Source organism: Mustela putorius, unplaced genomic scaffold (assembly GCF_011764305.1).
Source record: "Mustela putorius furo isolate JIRA1106 unplaced genomic scaffold, ASM1176430v1.1 tig00000682_pilon_pilon_pilon, whole genome shotgun sequence".
NCBI lineage: Eukaryota > Metazoa > Chordata > Mammalia > Carnivora > Mustelidae > Mustela > Mustela putorius.
Window position 1 is genome coordinate 1,857,804 of NW_025421443.1, and position 18,358 is coordinate 1,876,161.

The window sequence follows — 18,358 nt, forward strand, 5'->3', positions numbered from 1 at the left end:
CTGCTGAAGCGTCTCCATGTGACAGTGAGCGGGGTCTTAACTCCTGGCGCCGCCCCATTCTGGTTCTTGACCGAAAGCACTGTCCCCTGTCCCGGCGCCAGCAGACAACAACAGTCTAGGACGCTTGCTGTCTGGCCGTGCCGCCGGAGGAATTGCCTCGGCAGGGTCAAGTGTGTCTGAGGGATCCTGCGGAGACACCGGAGTCTCCGGAGAGAGGCGGAGCGGGGATTCCTGTCAGCGCCGGCGTCCCAAAGCGCGGAGACATGAACGGCTTCACGCCTGAGGAGATGAGCCGCGGAGGGGACGCGGCCGCCGCAGTGGCAGCAGTGGTCGCCGCCGCCGCGGCTGCCGCAGCTTCAGCCGGGAACGGGGCAGGGGCTGGCGCCGGGGCTGAGGTGCCCGGTGCCGGGGCCGTCTCTGCTGCTGGACCCCCGGGAGCGGCTGGCCCCGGCCCGGGACAGCTGTGCTGTCTGCGGGAGGACGGTGAGCGGTGCGGCCGGGCGGCTGGGAACGCCAGCTTCAGCAAGAGGATCCAGAAGAGCATCTCCCAGAAGAAGGTGAAAATCGAGCTGGATAAGAGCGTAAGTGACGGCGGGACGGCTCAGCCCTGCCCACACCCCCTTGGGGCTCCAGGAGCGGTGCCCACATGGATTGTTGGGCGGAAGGTTCAGGGTTCCCCTCGACCTGGCTGCCGTGCGAACCCGTTGTGTCGGCTCTGGTAGGAAGCAAACAACAAAGTCGCTGCAACTCCGACCGCCACCCCCAACACACACATACTTGCACGCCGCGGTTCCGCTCCTCCCCCACCCCCACCCCGACCGCTCCTGTCCCCCCACCCCCACGGTCCTGAGTCCGTTCTGCTCACTGTCTAACCCTTTCCTCCTTCACTGAGATCGGGAAATGAAACAAAGGGGACCGTCGCTCGGAGGGCCCGGAGTAGTTTTCTTGCAGCCCGGCAGCTCCTTCTGGAATGGAGGCGCCTTCTTTGTTTTGCTGCCCTAGCTGGCGTGTGGCCGCAGGGAGTAACTACCCTCGCGTAGGCAAAAGTGGAGTCCTGCAGAGACCAAGGACCTGATACTGCGTAAAGAAAGACCCCTTTCCTCGTTCGCCCGAGTACGGAGTGAGGGAAACCGAGCTCGCCCCGCGCCTTGCTGGGAGCCGGGATTGGGAACGATGTCAGCATGTAGCGCCGCTGCTCCGAACGTGGGGAGCACGTAGCCTCTGCGGTTTTGCCATCCCTTTGGCAGCCATCGGGATTTCTTTTTCCGTCCTTTTGCGCGTCTGTTTTTGTTTTTTGTTTGTTTGCTTTTGACCATTCATGAGGTTTTTAGGAACAACCATTGCCTCTTTTCCGAGCTCTGGCTGGCGGTAAATGAATAAATAACAAGATGCAAGAACCTAGCACATGTCCTGCATAATTTTAACTTGGATTTAGTTTAGAAGTTAATTTAAAAGCCTTAGTCTTTAATCGTTTCGCTTTTTAAAGGAGTTTAATTGTGTTAATATATGCAGCCCAATATTTCAAATGTTACCGTACAGCTCTCAAGACTACATTTAATTGAAGCTTTTGCGAAGTTCGGTGATACTTTATGCCTGTTAAAGGCATGCTTGTGATACTCTATGCCTGTTAAACAGTTCTTCAGTCATGCTCAAAAGAAACGTTTCAAGCAAACTTGAATAATTTCACATTGCTTTGGTTGGAAAAACGTAATACAAATAAATACATTCTTTAAATACTCAGAAGTTTATAATTCAAATTTATATATAAGTAGTATATGAAATCAGTTCATGTGTAGAAATGGGTAGTTTTGTATCTGGATTATAATTTGAATGTTGATAAAGAATAGGAAGCATACATCATGCTGCTAAAATATGATCTTTAGGTAGAGAAAATATTATCGAATATTTTGTGGGGCAACATCACCTTTCCCCTTGATAGCATGACCTATCAAATCTAGTTCACCTTCACTGCAATTTAATGACAAAATCCAGAGTTGGAATTTCTCATTCTGCTTCTCTGCTTCCCTTCCTCCCTTCCACCCCCCCACCCCCACCCCAATCCTCTTAACGGTATTGCCCGACTTGTTTGTTCTAACTGAATACAGGATTTAAGCATAGAAACATGGTTTTGTCTTAACAATGGCTGTTTTGACTGTTTTTATTTTTAATAATTCATTGTGCCCTATGTATTTTACTAATACATGGACACATTACATAATTATAAGTAGTTTGTGAAACTTTTCTGTTTCAGGCAAGGCATCTTTACATTTGTGATTATCATAAAAACTTAATTCAGAGTGTTCGAAACAGAAGAAAGAGAAAAGGGAGTGATGATGATGGAGGAGATTCACCTGTTCAAGATATTGATACTCCGGAGGTAGATAAAGTTTCTGTATGTTAAATGTAAATCCTAAGTATTCCATTCTGAAACTTACATTGAAAACTATAAATTTTTAAAAAGGAAAAATCTGAAAATGAAAGCAAAATTAAATATAGCCAGTTAACAGGCAGTTGTAGTTTGACTTATGTTTTCAATTGACAATGCTTATGGCTCTATTGACCTATAACTTCTTTTTTGCTCCCAGTTTTCAATATTTATCTTAAAAAGATTAAAGTGTACAATATATTTAGAGTTTTGATTCTATAAAAGGAATAATAGAATTAATTAATGTAACTTTTGTTATTTAGTAATGGAATTACAGAATTACATTTTTACTGTGCCAAAATTGAAATGTTATTATATGTATCAAAGATAACTTAAACATTGCACGAACTAATTCTAATTCTTACACCTTTATTTTTTTCTAGGTGGATTTATACCAATTACAAGTAAATACACTTCGGAGATACAAAAGACACTTCAAACTATCAACCAGACCAGGACTTAATAAAGCACAACTTGTTGAGGTATTTATGAGTTTTAAACTATACTTTAAATGAGCCTATTTATACAAAAAAGAGTCATAAAAGCCTAATGAAATTGTTAATGTAGTGTATATAACAGTACATTTTAGTTAGATAGATCAGTGAATAAAAAATCTATTATGGAAGAATCTAGTTTCGTAGAAATGTTTGTCTACCTCTTAAATTCCTTTATGTAACAAACACTCAATGGATTGTATGTAATCTTCTAAGCATTTTTAAATACTGGCTTTCAGTATTCAGTATTTCTGTTGGCTTTGAAATTCCACTTAGTAAACATTTATTGAACAGTTAATTGAGGCATAATAAAAGAAATTGATAAACTTTGTTGTCTTTATTAGAATTTTTTTAAGTTTTTGACAGATTGGGCCTACAGATTAGCCCCTAAATAGTATTCCTATAACTTGTTGATTTAACTGTTTGAGAATTTGTCCTTGTTGATGTTAGTTTGTTTTAGTTGAGGCATCTGTGCTTCGTCACATCTAGAAGATGCAAAGACTTTCATTCAAGACGTTACTTAGTTTGCTTTGATATAGGACTTCTATTTCTTTCTGTAAATTTTGAAATATGTGTCTTCTCAGGAATTAATAGAACCAAAAAATCTGTGAGTCATATTAAGGCATTTATAGACTTATATATTTATACTTTAATAATTTTGAGTAAAAATATTTAGTCTATTGGAATATAAATTAGATATATAAATCAGTTTTCTCATATTTTTCAGCTTGGGTTTAGTAATGCAACATTTTTTCTAACACATGCTTATTGAATAAGGTAAAAGATAAAGAAGGTACAATTCTTTGGCAGAATGCTTTTTTAACATTGTTAAGAGCTTATATATTGACTTTTTTGCCAGAATTTCTTCTTTTCTTCTTGCCTAAGCAACAAAAATTCAGTTTTTCTTTAAATTTGATTTAAAATATCCAGTCCTTTTTAGATTGTGTAGTATATTAATATAATGTAAACATAGATATTATCTACCATAATAAAACTGTATCCATATAGACAGATACTCATCAAGTGGAAGTTACCTTTGTTCTGGGACAAATGAGAACCAGAGAACTGATTATTATAAATGTTACATATACTGTGCAGTTGACCCTTGAACAACACGAGTTATAACGGAACATAGTCAAAAGTCTGCATATAACTTTTGATACCCCAAAAACTTAACTACTAATAGCTTACTGTTGACTGGAAGCATTCCTGATACTATAGTCAGCATATTTTCTATGTCATATGTATTATATATATTCTTACTATAGTCTCAGTAAAGTAACCTAAAGAAAAGAAAATGTTAAGAAAATCATATGGAGGAGAAAATACATTTACAGTACTGTACTGTATTTATTGAAATAAAAGTGTGTAAGTGGACCCTCACAGCTAAAATCTGTGTTGTGCAAGAGTCAGAAGTATGTATCTCTTAAGTGCACCTGAAATATTTGATATTTAAAATTTATATTATTTCTAAAACTACTTTCTTCTTTAGAAATGAGAAGAAATTCAAATGGCAATGAAAGTTATAATTTCTTTAGGCATGATTCCAGAGTTAGGTGACTGCCCTTTTTAAATCTCTTAATTATTGTATGAGTAACATTTTCTTTAAGAAGTTTTGTCTTCCACATTCTAGATATACAAAGCAACACCCCAGTTTAATCTGTTGTGTTTCTCTTGGTTGCTGTGCATCTAGATGTTAGATAAGCAGAATGAAAAGGCCAGAAAATAAACATTCTTCAGTGAACGTCTCTCTTTCCCTTCTCATTTTCCATCCATAATCTTTATTCAGAAAAACTTTCAAGGAACCTTAAAAAAGAGTACTGCCAATGAATGAATGAATATAAGTTACAGCAAATATATTTGTAAGATAGTTTATAATTTGTATAGTACCAAAATTTTTTCAACTTCTGTATCCTTTTTCTGTGGGAGTAGGGTCTACATTCTATTTTATTTCATTGGTACTTAAAATTGAAAAATATTTACCTCCTAATGTAGATTCTAGTTATAAATTTAAATAAAAGGAAATAATTTCTAATTAATGTATATTTAATTGAATGGATTAGAGGGTCCTGTGAAGTCACACTGTCTCTTGTTCATAACATCTTATTCTTACATGCTTTTCATCTTGTTGGTATTTTCTTTTTCTTTTGATGAATGTATATGACATCTGTCAATATCTATAATTTCAGGTGGTTTTTTTTTGTTTGTTTTTGTTTTTATAGATAGTTGGTTGCCACTTTAGGTCTATTCCAGTGAATGAAAAGGATACCTTAACATATTTCATCTACTCAGTGAAGAATGACAAGAACAAATCAGATCTCAAGGTTGATAGTAGTGTTCACTAAAAAAGATGGAATTGAGACTAAGACTTGGATGTTCCAGTGTTAAGACTGTTTACTCTTTTTTCACATGTAGAAATGTTCCTTGTGTATTTTTTTACAGAGGATTTTCTCTGGTTTTATTTTCTTTGTTTCTGACTCTAATAAATTAGTTGGAAACTCGTGTAAAATGAGCTTTCCTAGATTGAAAAATATTTTAAATAAAGCTGATTACTATTATAGTTGCTTCGGTGTATTTATTTTGTGAAATTTGATTTTTATATTAAACTGCCAAGATACTAGCTTTAATTGAGAGTTTAAAGATCATTTTGTTATACCCCCCTTTTATTTTTAATTCCAAGAAATTAAGGTCAAGGAGAAGTAACAAACAGCGCATTTGCTTTCTCTGAGACAAGCTGATTTGGAATTAATATCCTAATGCTATAAGGTGCTTTTTGGTGCTAATGGGTTTGAAAAATAGACTTCCTTTTTTGGGGTGCAACTTCTTTTTTACTTCCTTTTTTACTATTATTACTTGATAAAGTATTAGGAATAACAAAGAGTTTAATTTATATGCCTTTCTCCTTCCAAAGAAGACTTAATATGCCAGCAAAGATAAACACAGTGCTAAAAGTTGAAATAACATAGAATTAGCTTTATTTGTTTCTTAAAATTTTGTCTTAGGGAAAAGATGTTTATATGGCATGAACATAGAAAGAAGTTCTGTAGTGCCCTTTAATTTTCAGTCATGTCCTATACTGTTTACATTGCAGATTAAAACTTAAGTTGGAGAGATTTAGAAATCTAAAAAGCTTTAAATTTTGGTCCATACATAGCTCTAACTTGATTCATATTCTGCTTTTCTTTACATTTCATTCACTATCAGTTTTTGATTAAAGTTCTCATAATTGCAAATCAAATTTATAGCTTATGACATCAAAACAAAACAACAGTTTGAGTTAATGTTCTTGATTATGGTGCAGATTTTAGGCTGGAAATGGATCAGAACATTAATGTAGCTTAAGGTTTCCCTCAAAGGTCAACATTTGGGCCTGATAATTCTTCACCAGAGGAGACTGTCCTATGTGGTGTTGTAGCAGCATCATTGCCGTCCACGCTAGTGCCAGTGGCACTCTGAAAATGTGACAACCAAAACTATCACTAAATGCTGCCAAACATGCCTGGGTAAGCAAAATCACCAAAAGTGAAAAACCACTGATGTAGCTAAATCTAAAATAGTGGTTTATTATAAAGTCTTTGTATTTTTAAGTCCTCTGAGTGTATTAACAGCTGGAAAAATGTGAAAAATACAGTACTGGTCTTTGTTCTTGCTATACCATTTAAAGATTTACAGTTTGATCCTTAAACAATGAAGGGGTTGGAGCACCAACCACCACAGAGTTGGAAATCCATATACAACTTTTGACTTTCCCAAAACTTAATTACTAATAGCCTACTGTTGGCTCAGTCCTCTCCAATAGCATAAACAGTCAATGTACATTTTGTATGTTACATGTATTATATATTATTATAAAAGTAAGCTAGTGAAAAAATGTTTTTGAAATCATAAGAGAAAATACATTTGCAGTAATACACACCATAAAGAATCTGCACGTACTGGACTCACACAGTTCAAACCCATGTTGTTCAAGGATCAACTGTACTTTACTGATGAGCAGAGACTGTGATAATTGGTATTAAAAAATCCTCTCATTTTTGGCATTCCAGAAATCTCTGCGAGAAATTTTTTCTTAGCTGTCTGAAAATGAACCACGAAACTACAAGATGTGGTGGTTGTTTATTTGGAGAAAGTATTCCTTCTACAAATTTTTATCTAAACCTATAATCTGTAAAAACTTCATTTTTTAATAACACTTGACTGTAGGCTTACTTTTTCCTAGAAAAACCCTCTGTTCTTGTGAAAGAAGCTTGAAACCATTTGCTTACATTAAATTACCTGTTTATGGATATAACCTTTGACTAAGAGTGTTGATTTCATAGTTAATTATTTGCATAAAATGTAGTTGGATAAAAGTGAAAATAAGAGTTCTGGGTGTTAGTTTTCCAGTGAAATTAAATCCTTGTTAGAGCAATTTAAAACAGGAAAAACTGAGAGAACTTCATCAAAGCTCAGGAACTCAAGATGCTACAATGTAAGTTTTATATAAAATTTTTAATTATTTGCTCTTAGGTATGAAAAATTCACTAGAAATCTTTTTTCCTGTTTATCTCTGAACCAAAAAAAGTAAATTTAAACTCTTACCTCTAAAAGGGTACAGATTACTTATAATATTAGAGCATCAGAAGAATCTGAAATTGACAGAGATGGAAGGAAGAAAACACAATGAGTAGCAGATACTCAAGAAATAAGTCCTGATGGTTTCCTTGTTAATGAGTTAAATAAATCTTTGACATATGCTCACTAAAAAAAAAAAAAAAAAAAAAGTCAGTTATTTGATAAAACTTTTATTAAACATTTAAGAAAAGGCTAAAAATACCTGAAATAAAGTTCTTTACAAAAACAAGCTCTATATTATTTTTATGTAAAGATTTTTTTTAAAAAGATTGTATTTATTTGAGAGAAAGCATAAATAGGGGGAGGGGCAGCGGGAGAGGGAGACAAAGTCTCCCCCTGAGCAGAGAGGCCAATAATGGGCTCTATTCCAGGACCCTGGGATCAAGACCTGAGCCAAAGGCAGAGACTTAACAACCTGAGCTACCCAGGCACCTCTTACATAAAGTTTTTTTTAATTGACCATTTTAAGCTGTAAAATTTTCAGGTAAATATTTAGTGTATTCACAATGTTGTAAAACCACCAGTTCTAATTTCAACATTTTTCATTACCCCATAAAAATATCCATAAGTAATCACTCCCAATTTCTCCTCTTCATCCCCTGATACCTCTAATCTGCTCCCTTTCTCTATGAATTTGCCTATTATGGATATATCCTATAAAGGAAATCATACATGTCCTTTTGTGTTTGGGTTTTGTTTTTAGCACACGTAGCATATGTAGCATATGTGTTCAAGGCTCATCCAAGTTGCTGCATATTTACCAGTACTTTGTTCCTTTTAACAGCTGGACAATATTCCATTGTGATCACAATTTTTCATCCATAGATGGACATTTGATTTCCACTTTTAGCGATTAATAATAATACTATGAACATTTGTGTGCAGGTTTCTATGTGGACATGTTTTCCTTTCTTTTGGGTATATATGTAGGAGTAGAATTTTTTAATCACATTGTATTCTGTATTTAACTTTTTGAGGAACCTCCAGATTTCCATAGTGGCTGTATTATTATTTCCATTCCCACCAGCAGTGTACAAGAGTTTCTGTTTCTCCAAATTGTCAATACTTGTATTTCCTTTTTTGGGGGGGGGGAATTAAAGCCTTCCTGCTGGGTGTGAAATGGTATCTCATTGTGGTTTTGATTTGTATTTCCTTACTGATCAATGATATTGTATGTCTTTTCTTGTGCTTATTGCTGACTTGTATGTCTTCTTTAAAGATTTTATTTATTTATTTATTTGATGGGAGCAGGAGTGCAAGTAAGCAGAGCGGCAAGCAGAGGGAGAGAGAGAAGCAGGCTCTCTGCTAAGCAGGGAGCTCGATGTGGGGCTCGACCCCAGGACCCTGGTATCATGACCCGAGCCAAAGGCAGCTGCTTAACCAACTGAGCCACCCAGGCGCCCCTGTATGTCTTCTTTAAAGAATATTTATTTAAATCCTTTGCTTATTTTTCAATTGGACTGCTTGTTGCAGGAGTTTTTTTTTCTTGATATGAATATTAAGTCCATACTTGATACATCTTTCCCCCATTCTGTGAATTGCCTTTTCATATTCTTGATAATGTTCTTTATTGCACAAAAGTTCTTAGTTTTTATATAGTCTAGTTTATTTTTTGTGTGTTACTCATATTTTTGGTGTCAGATCTAAGAATTCTTTGCCAAATCTGAGGTTATGAAGATTAACCCCTATTTTTTTCTGTGTGTGTGTGTGTGAGAGAGAGAGAGAGAGAAAGAAAGAACTTCAGCACTTAATTCAGCTCACTGGCACATTTTGAGTCAATTTTTGTATACAGAGTGATATAGAGGTGTAACTTCATTGTTTTGAGGGTGGTTATCCAGTTGTCTCAGTAACATTTGGTAAAGACTATTCTTTTTTCACTGAATGGTTTTGGCACCCTTGTCAAAAATCCATTTGCCGCAGATGATTGGGTTTATTTTTGTATTCTCAATTCTATTCCATTGGTTCATATTCCTATTCTTATGCCAGTACTAAACTCCTTTGACTGCTGTAGCCTTGCAGTAAGTTTTGAAATCAGGAAATGGGAGTCCTCCCACCTGTTTTCGTTTTTCAATATCATTTCAGCTATCTGAGGTCCTTTGTAGTTCCATACGAATCTGAGAATCAGTTTTTCGATTTTTGCCAAAAAGGCCATTAGAATTTTTTTTTTAAGATTTTATTTATTTATGACACAGAGATGGCAAGAGTGGAAACACAAGCATAGAGGAGCTAGAGAGGAAGAAGGAGGCTCCCCACCAAGCAGGGAGCCTGATAATGGGGCTCCATCCCCGGACCCTGGGATCATGACCTAAGCTGAAGGCAAATGCTTCACGACTGACCCACCCAGGCACCCCAACCATTAGAATTTTTAATGAAGGTTTTATTGAATCTGTTGATCACTTTAAGATTTAATATTAACAATATTTAATATTAACAATATTAAGTACTCCAATCTGTGAATATTGGATATTTTTCCATTTATTTTGGTTTTTAAAAACTCCTTTCAGCACTGTTTTATAGTTTCTAGTATGTAAGTCTTTCACCACCTTGATGAAATTTATTTCTGATACTTAATTCTTGATGCTACTGCAAATAAAATTGTTTTCTTGGTTTCTTTTTTGGATTGTTCATTACTGCTGTATAGAAACACAACTAATTATTGTATGTTGAATCCTTACAACTGTGCTGAATTTTTTTATTACCTCTAGTGGTATTTATGTATATTCTATGAGATTTTTAATGTGCTGTCGGATTTGGTATATTAATAATTTTTTAAGATTTTTACATCTATATTCATAAGGTATATTGGTCTGGAGCTTTCTTGTACTGTCTGTGCCTGACTTGGTACCAGGATAATGCTGATAGAGGTTTTTATTTGTAAAATTCTTAGATGATAAGGGCTACATCTATGCCACATATTTCTCTCCAGGTATACCACTCTGTAAAGATGAGCCCATTATGGTGATAAGAACTCTGTAGAAGTAAAAGGGGGAAATTAAATCTGTGTCAATTTATTATGATTTTCCTTTTTTAAATATTTTATTTTATTTTATTTTATTAAGATTTTTATTTATTTATTTGACAGACAGATCACAAGTAGGCAGAGAGGCAGGCAGAGAGAGAGAGGAGGAAGCAGGCTCCCCACTGAGCAGAGAGCCTGATGCGGGACTCAATCCCAGGACCCTGGGATCATGATCCAAGCCGAAGGCAGAGGCTTTAACCCACTGAGCCACCCAGGTGGCCCTATGTTTTTTTATTTTAAAGAGAGAGTGGGAGTAGAGGAAAAACAGAGGTGGAGGGAGATACGGGAGAAAGAATCTCAAGCAGACTACACACTGAGTGTGAAGTCCAATGCGGGCTGGGTCTCAAGACCCTGGGATCATGACCCGAGCTGAAACTAAGAGTCAGACACTTAACAGATTGAGCCACCCAGGCACCCCAATTTATTATAATTTCCTATTATCAATTTCTCTTCAAATCTTTGAGAGAAAAGTTTAGGCTTAGGCTGTTAATGCAAAATGACTCAGAAATACATGACTTTCATTATTTTTTCTTTTTGGGAAAATTATTTCAAAACCTGTAATGCTCTGTTGATGGAATTATTTAAGTTTTAAAAGCACCGGTCATAATATTTTGCAAAAATGATTTATTTTGGAAAGAACTCATGTATACCTGTTGACAACTATAAGAAAGTTAAAAGTTTCAAGATCTGTGAATGTTCTTATCTGTCTGTCCTTCCCTACCTCCAGTAGTTGTTGCTCGTTATTTGGGTTCTCCAATTCTTTAATAATCTTTTATGATTAGTACTTAATCCCAGCAAACAAAATTATTCAAGGCATTCTGACAGATTTGATGAGGTAAAGAAATTTTATCAAGAAGAGATGAGCTGTTAGTATTATTCTCAACTCTGTGCTCAGATTCATAATATGGAAAAGGATATAAAACATCTAAGATAAAAATACAGAAATTGTTAATTCAGTAAGCATTTAGCTTATACGAGCTAGCTGAAGTGTACAATCATGTGTCCCATATCAGTAAAGGTTTGTTTTCCTAAAAAGGAAATAGATTAGATGATGTTCCTAAATAACATAGAAGTTAAGATTCTAGATGCTAGAGTAAGACTGGCCCTATTCAAAACCTGGCACTAGTGCTCTGATAATGTAACCTTACGCTCCTTAACCTCTCTGAACCTTGGTGCTTTGGCAATAGAATCGATGACAGTACCTACTACACTCACTTCTAAGTGTTAAGAAAAATAGTAAATTTTTAATACAAGCTTAATTATCTTTTCTTGTAGCTAAAAGCTATGAAAAAAACAAAGGATATAGTTATTAATATAACTAAATGAAGTGTTTGCTTTTAAAAATATATTGATATACTTGGGAAAAGTTACATAAGGTAAGTTATGTGAACATTCATATTTTTATACCTATTTGATAATATACAGAAGAATGTGTGCTTCTGTTATACATTCATTTCTAAAACAATGTAACTTAATCTCATATTACAAAAGTTATTTCCAGAAAGGGGAGTATACAATGAAGAATAATCATAATAATCTATAAAATCCCATTAAATATTCAGCTTTTTTTTCAAATACAATTTTTCTCATCAGTTTTTGTTTACAGTAATAAGGGAACATTTCCTTCAAAAGGCACTGTTGCCTCACAGATGCTCTCACACTGATGTGTCATTTACAAATAGGGATACTGAATCCTTAACACTTTTTTTTCCCTCAAAAGCAGTCTATACCAAGTAAAAAATGAAGCAGGTTTACTGATGATTTTCTTATTTATCTGTTCCATGCACTGTTCTAGAAAAGATATGACTTAAATTATTTCATCTGATTTTAATGCCAATTAATTCACTGAAGAAAAAAGCCCAATCAAACCATATTACGTTGATGAAATAATGAATTAGTTTTTTTTAAAACAATTCTTCTTCATGTATTTTTGTAGGAAGTCATACTATTTGAAAAACATATTCTAACTTATATTTGTGTAGCTTTTAAGAGGGACTAAATACTGACTACTTCAGAATTGTTTGGTCTAGCCCATTAACACTTACTGGATATTGAATAGACTACAGGGACCTCCAAGTATGTATTTTAATTAAATATTGTCACTTTTTTTTTCTTTTTTAAAGAGAGAGAGTTTGACTGGGGAGGGACAGGGGAGAGAGAATCACAAGCAGGCTCCCTGCCCAGCACAGGCCCATCCTGGGGCTCAATCTCACAACCCTAAGCTGAAATCAAGAGTTGGAATCTTAACCAACTGAGCCACTCAGGTGCCCCTAAATAATGTCACCTTTATTGACAAAATGTTATCTCTTGGTTTACTACAGGGTATGGTACTTCTCAAACTTTCCCCCTTAATAATACTTTGTATAGCCCTCTACATGTCCCCTTTTAAGCAGTGTTCACTTTTATAAATAAGTGTTTGTAATTATTACACTTTTGTTAGAATACCCGTTCCAAGAAGACAAGTCCATCTTATTACTGCATCCCCTAATCTAAATCATAGCTGGCGCTTAGCAAGCATTTAATACCTTTTTATAGCATGAAGGGCTTTCTGAAATTACCTCTGATGGCCACTAGTCCATGCATACCTCCTAAGATATGGGGCATAGTTCAAAGCAGCTCTATCAGAAAATATCTTTCAAGGGGTGCCTGGGTGGCTCAGTTGGTTAAGCATCTGCCTTCAGCTCAGGTCATGATCCCAGGTCCTGGGATTGAGCCCTGTGTTGGGCTCCTCACAGGAAGTCTGCTTCTCCCCTCTCCGACTCCCCCTACTTGTGTTCCCTTGCTCGCTCTCGCTCTCTCTCTCTGTCAAATAAATAAATAAATCTTAAAAAAAAAGAAAAGAAAATACCTTTCAAGACATCTGTATTATTTACTTTTAACATTCATGTGACTTTAATCATGATCCATTACATAGTTCTTTTAATATATGTTATTCTAAAGAAGAACTGATACATCACAGATAAACAATTTTAAGGATACAGCTGTGTATGAATGTAGTGTATGGGCTACATTTGATTTTTAGCAAATATCTTAAGCTTAAGTTAGTATCTAAAAAATGGGTTTAAGAATACTTACCATGAAGGTTTTTATTGTTTTTTGGGAGAGCAAAGTAAAAATGCACTTAAAATACTTGGCATGCATAATAAGTACTTAAATATGGGCTCCCTTTATCTTTTTTTTTTTTTAATTTTTTTTTTTTTAAGTAAACTCTATGCCCAACATGGGGCTGGAACTCAGGACCTGAGATTGAGTTTCATGCTCTACCAACTGAGCCAGCCAAGTGCCCCAGCCCTTTTACCCTCTTATTAGAAATCTTCTAGATTCCCTTATAAGAACCTCAATTTATATCTGATTCTTCCCATTAAGTGTACATGGGCAATAACTGTCAACTAAGAAGTAAAAGTTCTCAACCCTTGAGCAAGAATTATGGCTAATCAACTATTTAAAAATCCTGAACCTACTGAACACCTCATAGATGAAAATTTTTTACCCAAAATTTTTAACCAGTGCCAGCAATGTCCACAGAGAATTTAAATTGAATTAATTTTTATTACTACTTATACTTAACACAAGTTTACTGTCTTAGACAAGTAGGAATTTATGGAATCTGCTTTATTGCACTGGACAGAAACTTGAAATGTAGTTATGTCGACATATTGTAATTTGTGGGAAATGAGAGATGACGTTCTCTGGAATACATGAAGATTCTCAACGATTGTTGCAAGGAATCACAAAAGAGATCTTTGGTCCAAAGAAGATATCTCTGAAAGAAAACAGGACATCAGTTAAATTCTGCTGAATATGAAGATATCTATTAGTGTTTACTGGGTTAAAAATGGACAATGATTTCCAGGATTTCAGACGTAATTATTCTTTTTTAGGGAATAAAATACAAAGAGAATGCGTGGGAGGATTTGCCACAGGAGCAACAAAGACCAAGAAGGTAATCAAGTTTCCTACTTTCCTCCCCTTTGCCATTGATATTATGCTATCATTCATCCATTAGGAAAAGGAAAAATTAAATGATTTCAAAACCTTATGGTCATACCAAAAGTATTATTTCTCTAATATAAGTTGGGATGGGCCATGAAGTTTAAATCCATAGATAAGAAACAGAAGGTTAAAAAATTCTTAGAAAGTCAATAAATTTATTTCTACATTTTATAGGAAAAGGACAAATGTTAAGCTATTGAACTCTACTGTTATTGAAAAGATCACATTAGGTAAAGTATAAAAATGCGTGAAAATAATATAAAATTGTATCATGAAAATAATATAAAATTGTATCATGATTATGGCTCATTAGAAATATACTTAGTATGTAAGTATAGTTTGTAAGTATATGTAAGTATAGTAAGTATATATAAGTATAGTAAGTATAGTATACCCTGCTGTGTCATATATTTGAAAGTTGCTAAGAGAGTAAATTCTACAAGTTCTCATCACAAGGATAAAAAATTGGGGGTAACTAATGAAGTAATGAATGTTAACTAAATTTATTATGGTAATTATTTTGTAATATATGTCTGTCAAGTTATTATGCTGTATACCTTAAATATAAACAGTGCTCTATGTCAATCATATCTCAATACAAATGAGAAGAATATAGGATGGCAAATTAGAATTTTTGTTTACAGGGGTAAAAAAGGAAATATATATAGTAAGATAAATCTATTGGTACTGGGGAAAGGGTAACTAAAATCAGATAGAAATTACTTTTGTGTATCCAGACTTCTACTACCCATTAACACAGATGGTCAAAAAATTATATCATAAATTAAATAAAAGTGCTTCTCAATAAATTGGCTTCAGGTCTTACAATTACAAAAGAGCAAACATGGTATTTTAATATTAAAAAGCATTTCATTTATGTAGTTTGGGAAAAATTAAGTCATTTTAATGGAATCATTTCACTCATGTTCTTGATATCATTTAGTACAAGCGATTCTTAAACTTTATCATGCATCAGAATCACCTACAGGATTTGTTAAACCATAGCTGCTATGCCTCACCTCCAGTCTTTCTAATTCAGTAAGTCTGGCCTAGGGCTCGAGGATGGATATTCGTTTCTAAAGAGAACTAGGTGATATTGAAGCCGCTGATCTGGGAGCCATATGTTAAGAACCAACTGCCTTGGTAGGAAAACTATTTGGTCCATATCAGAAGACCTGGATTTTCGTTTCAGTACTGATATTAGCGAGTTGTGTGGGATGATGCTGGTCATTTTACCTCTCTGCACCTTTCCTTGATAAGATGATTCTGTCTTTCCTATCTCATATCTCACATAGGAAAACATGATGACATATGTTGAAAGTAATTTGAAAGAGCTAATTTCAGTATGAAATAGACAAGATCATACTATTTGAAGCTCTTCAGTAACCAGAAGAAGATGATTTTAAAAAGAGGAAACAAACAAAAATACTGATTTATCTGCCGTTGTATTATACTTAAAATGCATCTATTTTCCAAGTCAGTAGAAACTTTTTATTTAGTTCATTTCTGGTTAACTCATACATAGAGCTAGAAATTCTTTCTTTGAACATGACCACTTCTGTGTCCAATTACTTGGTCCTGCTTACTAGGATCTTTTACCTAAAGCTTTTTATTGGTTCTCAAATTGATTTAAGATATCAACGTTGAAGCTGACCTTTCCCACTGGTAGATTTGTATGTGTGTGTGTGTGTGTGATAAAAGTCAGATAGGGAATTTAGAATTTAGTATATTGGAGTGTTATTAATTTTCTGAATTATATTTAGTTTTATTAAAATCTGCCGAAATCTGTTTCTTAAATGAAAACATTCAGTTTCATACACAATGGTGATGATCCTAGAAAATAGCTGAGATTTAAGTAGGATTTTACTAAAAAAGGAGATTAATCTCAGCAAACATCTTAAAAAAAGACTTGTTATGCATACATTTCATACCCATATACTTTGTAATTACATTTCCTTACTTTGGGCAGCAGAGCAATTCGCTGAAGTTGCAGTAACAGATCATTTCACATCCCTTTCCATCCCAGAAGTGATCCTGGACGTTTACATCGATCTTTGTCAGGTCAGTTACTCCCTCTGGAAGGTTGTGACAGTTGCGATCTTTTAGTGTCTTTCTGTAGCAAGAGAGGCGATTGGCAGGCATGGCATGGACTCCTAGCAGCAAAGCTAGCCCAACAGTGACAGCAAGTACTATAAATTTCATTTTGGCTTTTTGCCCTAAGATAGAAGAGAAAGCAAAATGTGTTAGTGTTTGTTTTTTAAAAAGATGCAATTCATCTGAACATAAAGTTCTGTAGCATTCTCATAAATATTTGGAAAGAAAGATTGGGAGTTGATCTTTTCTACTCTCTTCTTTGTGTTTCTCAAAGCGTAATTTTGTGACTGTTGACAATAAAAATCCCTTAGAATAATTGTTAAAAATCAAATGCCTGGGTTCCACAACAAAATATTAAATAAATGCTGGGGATCAGGAGGAGATGATAGTAAGACCCAGAATCTGCATTTTTAAGTACCCAAAGTAATTTTTTATTTTTAGTATATTCAGTAGAGAAAAACTGCTTTTTAAGGTGGTAAAACTCCAGTGAATTTCTAGAACGTATACCGTCAGCAAGTTCAGTGGTTCTTTTTTTTTTTTTTTTTGTCAAAGAGAGAGAGAATGCAAAAGCACCCATAAGCATGGGGAGTGGAAGGCAGAAGGAGAAGGAAAATCAGCTTCCCTGCTGAGCAGGGAGCCTGATTTGGGACTCAATCCCAGGACCCTGGGTTCATGACCTGAGCAAAGGCAGATACTTAACCAACTGAACTACTCAGGTGTCCCAAGTTCGGTGGTTCTTGATTTGGATATCCTAACAAAAGCAATGTCAAAGAACTTGGGTTCCACTCTAACAGGAACAAAAAACCTATCTATTATGACATTGAGAAATAATATTCTATACATATAGTTTAATTAAGTTTTTGAAACCTACCAGAAATATTTTGGGGTTAATTTTTCTTGCAAATTTTTAGTAATATTGTGTATTTTTGTCCCATGTAGTTTACTTCATTGAAAACAGAGACTTGAATTTCCCCTAATAAACATTTAGCCTGTTCTTGAACACCTACCATGCCAGGGAGATCATTATTGACTAAATCAATATATTCTACTGATGCAGTTCTAACATTTCCCTGACTGTAAAACATTTTATCTGTAGCTTCTACCAACCAGTCCCAGTTTGAGCTCTTGGGGTCATACCAAACAAATGTTTTTCTCTTCCAGGGGAGAATTCTTTAAATATAGTATTTGCATACAACTGTGGAATATTCATCATCTACTTTCCCCCCACTTTTTTTCATCATCTGTTTATTCAGGCTTCTCTGGCTTTCAGGTTAGACTTGAAAAGAATGGGGGCTATTTTAGCAAAGGAAAAGTGGCAAAATAGTGGAGGAATCAGAATCAGAACCCTCAGTCATTCAGATTTCATCTTGTTGACAGATGCCAAAAGATCCTTCCTACCACGGAATATTAAAAAGAGGAGAAGACACATACGTATATTGTACTTTGAAAGAAAACAATGTTGTTGGAAGGAAATTTTTTTTCTTTTTTTTGTTTTTTTAATTTTTTTTATAAACATATATTTTTATCCCCAGGGAAGGAAATTTTTGTGTGAAGTTTTCAGTGACTAGATACATCTCAAAGGTGAATTAATTTAGGCAAGATTATGGATTTTTTAAAAAGACAATTATTTTTAGAGTAGTCTTTGGTTTACAATAAAATTGAAAGGGAGGTACAAATTTCCCACATACCCTCTACCCTCACACATGCATAGTCTCCTAA

The 18,358-nt window shown here is 35.1% G+C and overlaps 2 protein-coding genes across 5 annotated transcripts in view; one reads left to right on the top strand and one right to left on the bottom strand.

Moving 5' to 3' along the window:
• Window positions 1-14,801, top strand: SAP30 (Sin3A associated protein 30). Of its 2 annotated transcripts, XM_013063300.2 has the most exons (5): window positions 1-581; window positions 2,252-2,377; window positions 2,809-2,907; window positions 14,434-14,495; window positions 14,720-14,801. In XM_013063300.2, exons 1-5 carry the CDS (start codon window positions 264-266, stop codon window positions 14,784-14,786), a joined length of 672 nt encoding a protein of 223 aa, XP_012918754.2. In that variant the 5' UTR covers window positions 1-263; the 3' UTR covers window positions 14,787-14,801. The 2 variants fall into 2 exon arrangements, with proteins under 2 accessions (XP_012918754.2, XP_004766157.1); XM_004766100.3 differs by lacking the exons at window positions 14,434-14,495; window positions 14,720-14,801 and adding an exon at window positions 5,142-5,477 and having other exon boundaries at window positions 12-581.
• Window positions 14,082-18,358, bottom strand: part of SCRG1 (stimulator of chondrogenesis 1) — a 24,374-nt gene continuing 20,097 nt past the window's right edge. For all 3 annotated transcript variants that reach the window (XM_004766102.3, XM_045083042.1, XM_045083043.1), the window contains 2 exons: window positions 16,506-16,761; window positions 14,082-14,315 (listed from right to left, as the gene is read on the bottom strand). In XM_004766102.3, coding sequence (XP_004766159.1) covers window positions 14,261-14,315; window positions 16,506-16,761 — 311 coding nt within the window. In that variant the 3' untranslated portion in view covers window positions 14,082-14,260. The remainder of the gene's footprint in view (window positions 14,316-16,505; window positions 16,762-18,358) is intronic.

Coding starts and splice junctions, on each gene's coding strand:
- SAP30 (XM_013063300.2), top strand. CDS start 264: ATGAACGGCTTCACGCCTGAGGAGATGAGCCGCGGAGGGGACGCGGCC. Junction 2,378..2,808: donor AAGATATTGATACTCCGGAG/GTAGATAAAGTT, acceptor ATTTTTTTCTAG/GTGGATTTATACCAATTACA. Junction 14,496..14,719: donor GAGCAACAAAGACCAAGAAG/GTAATCAAGTTT, acceptor TACATTTTATAG/GAAAAGGACAAATGTTAAGC.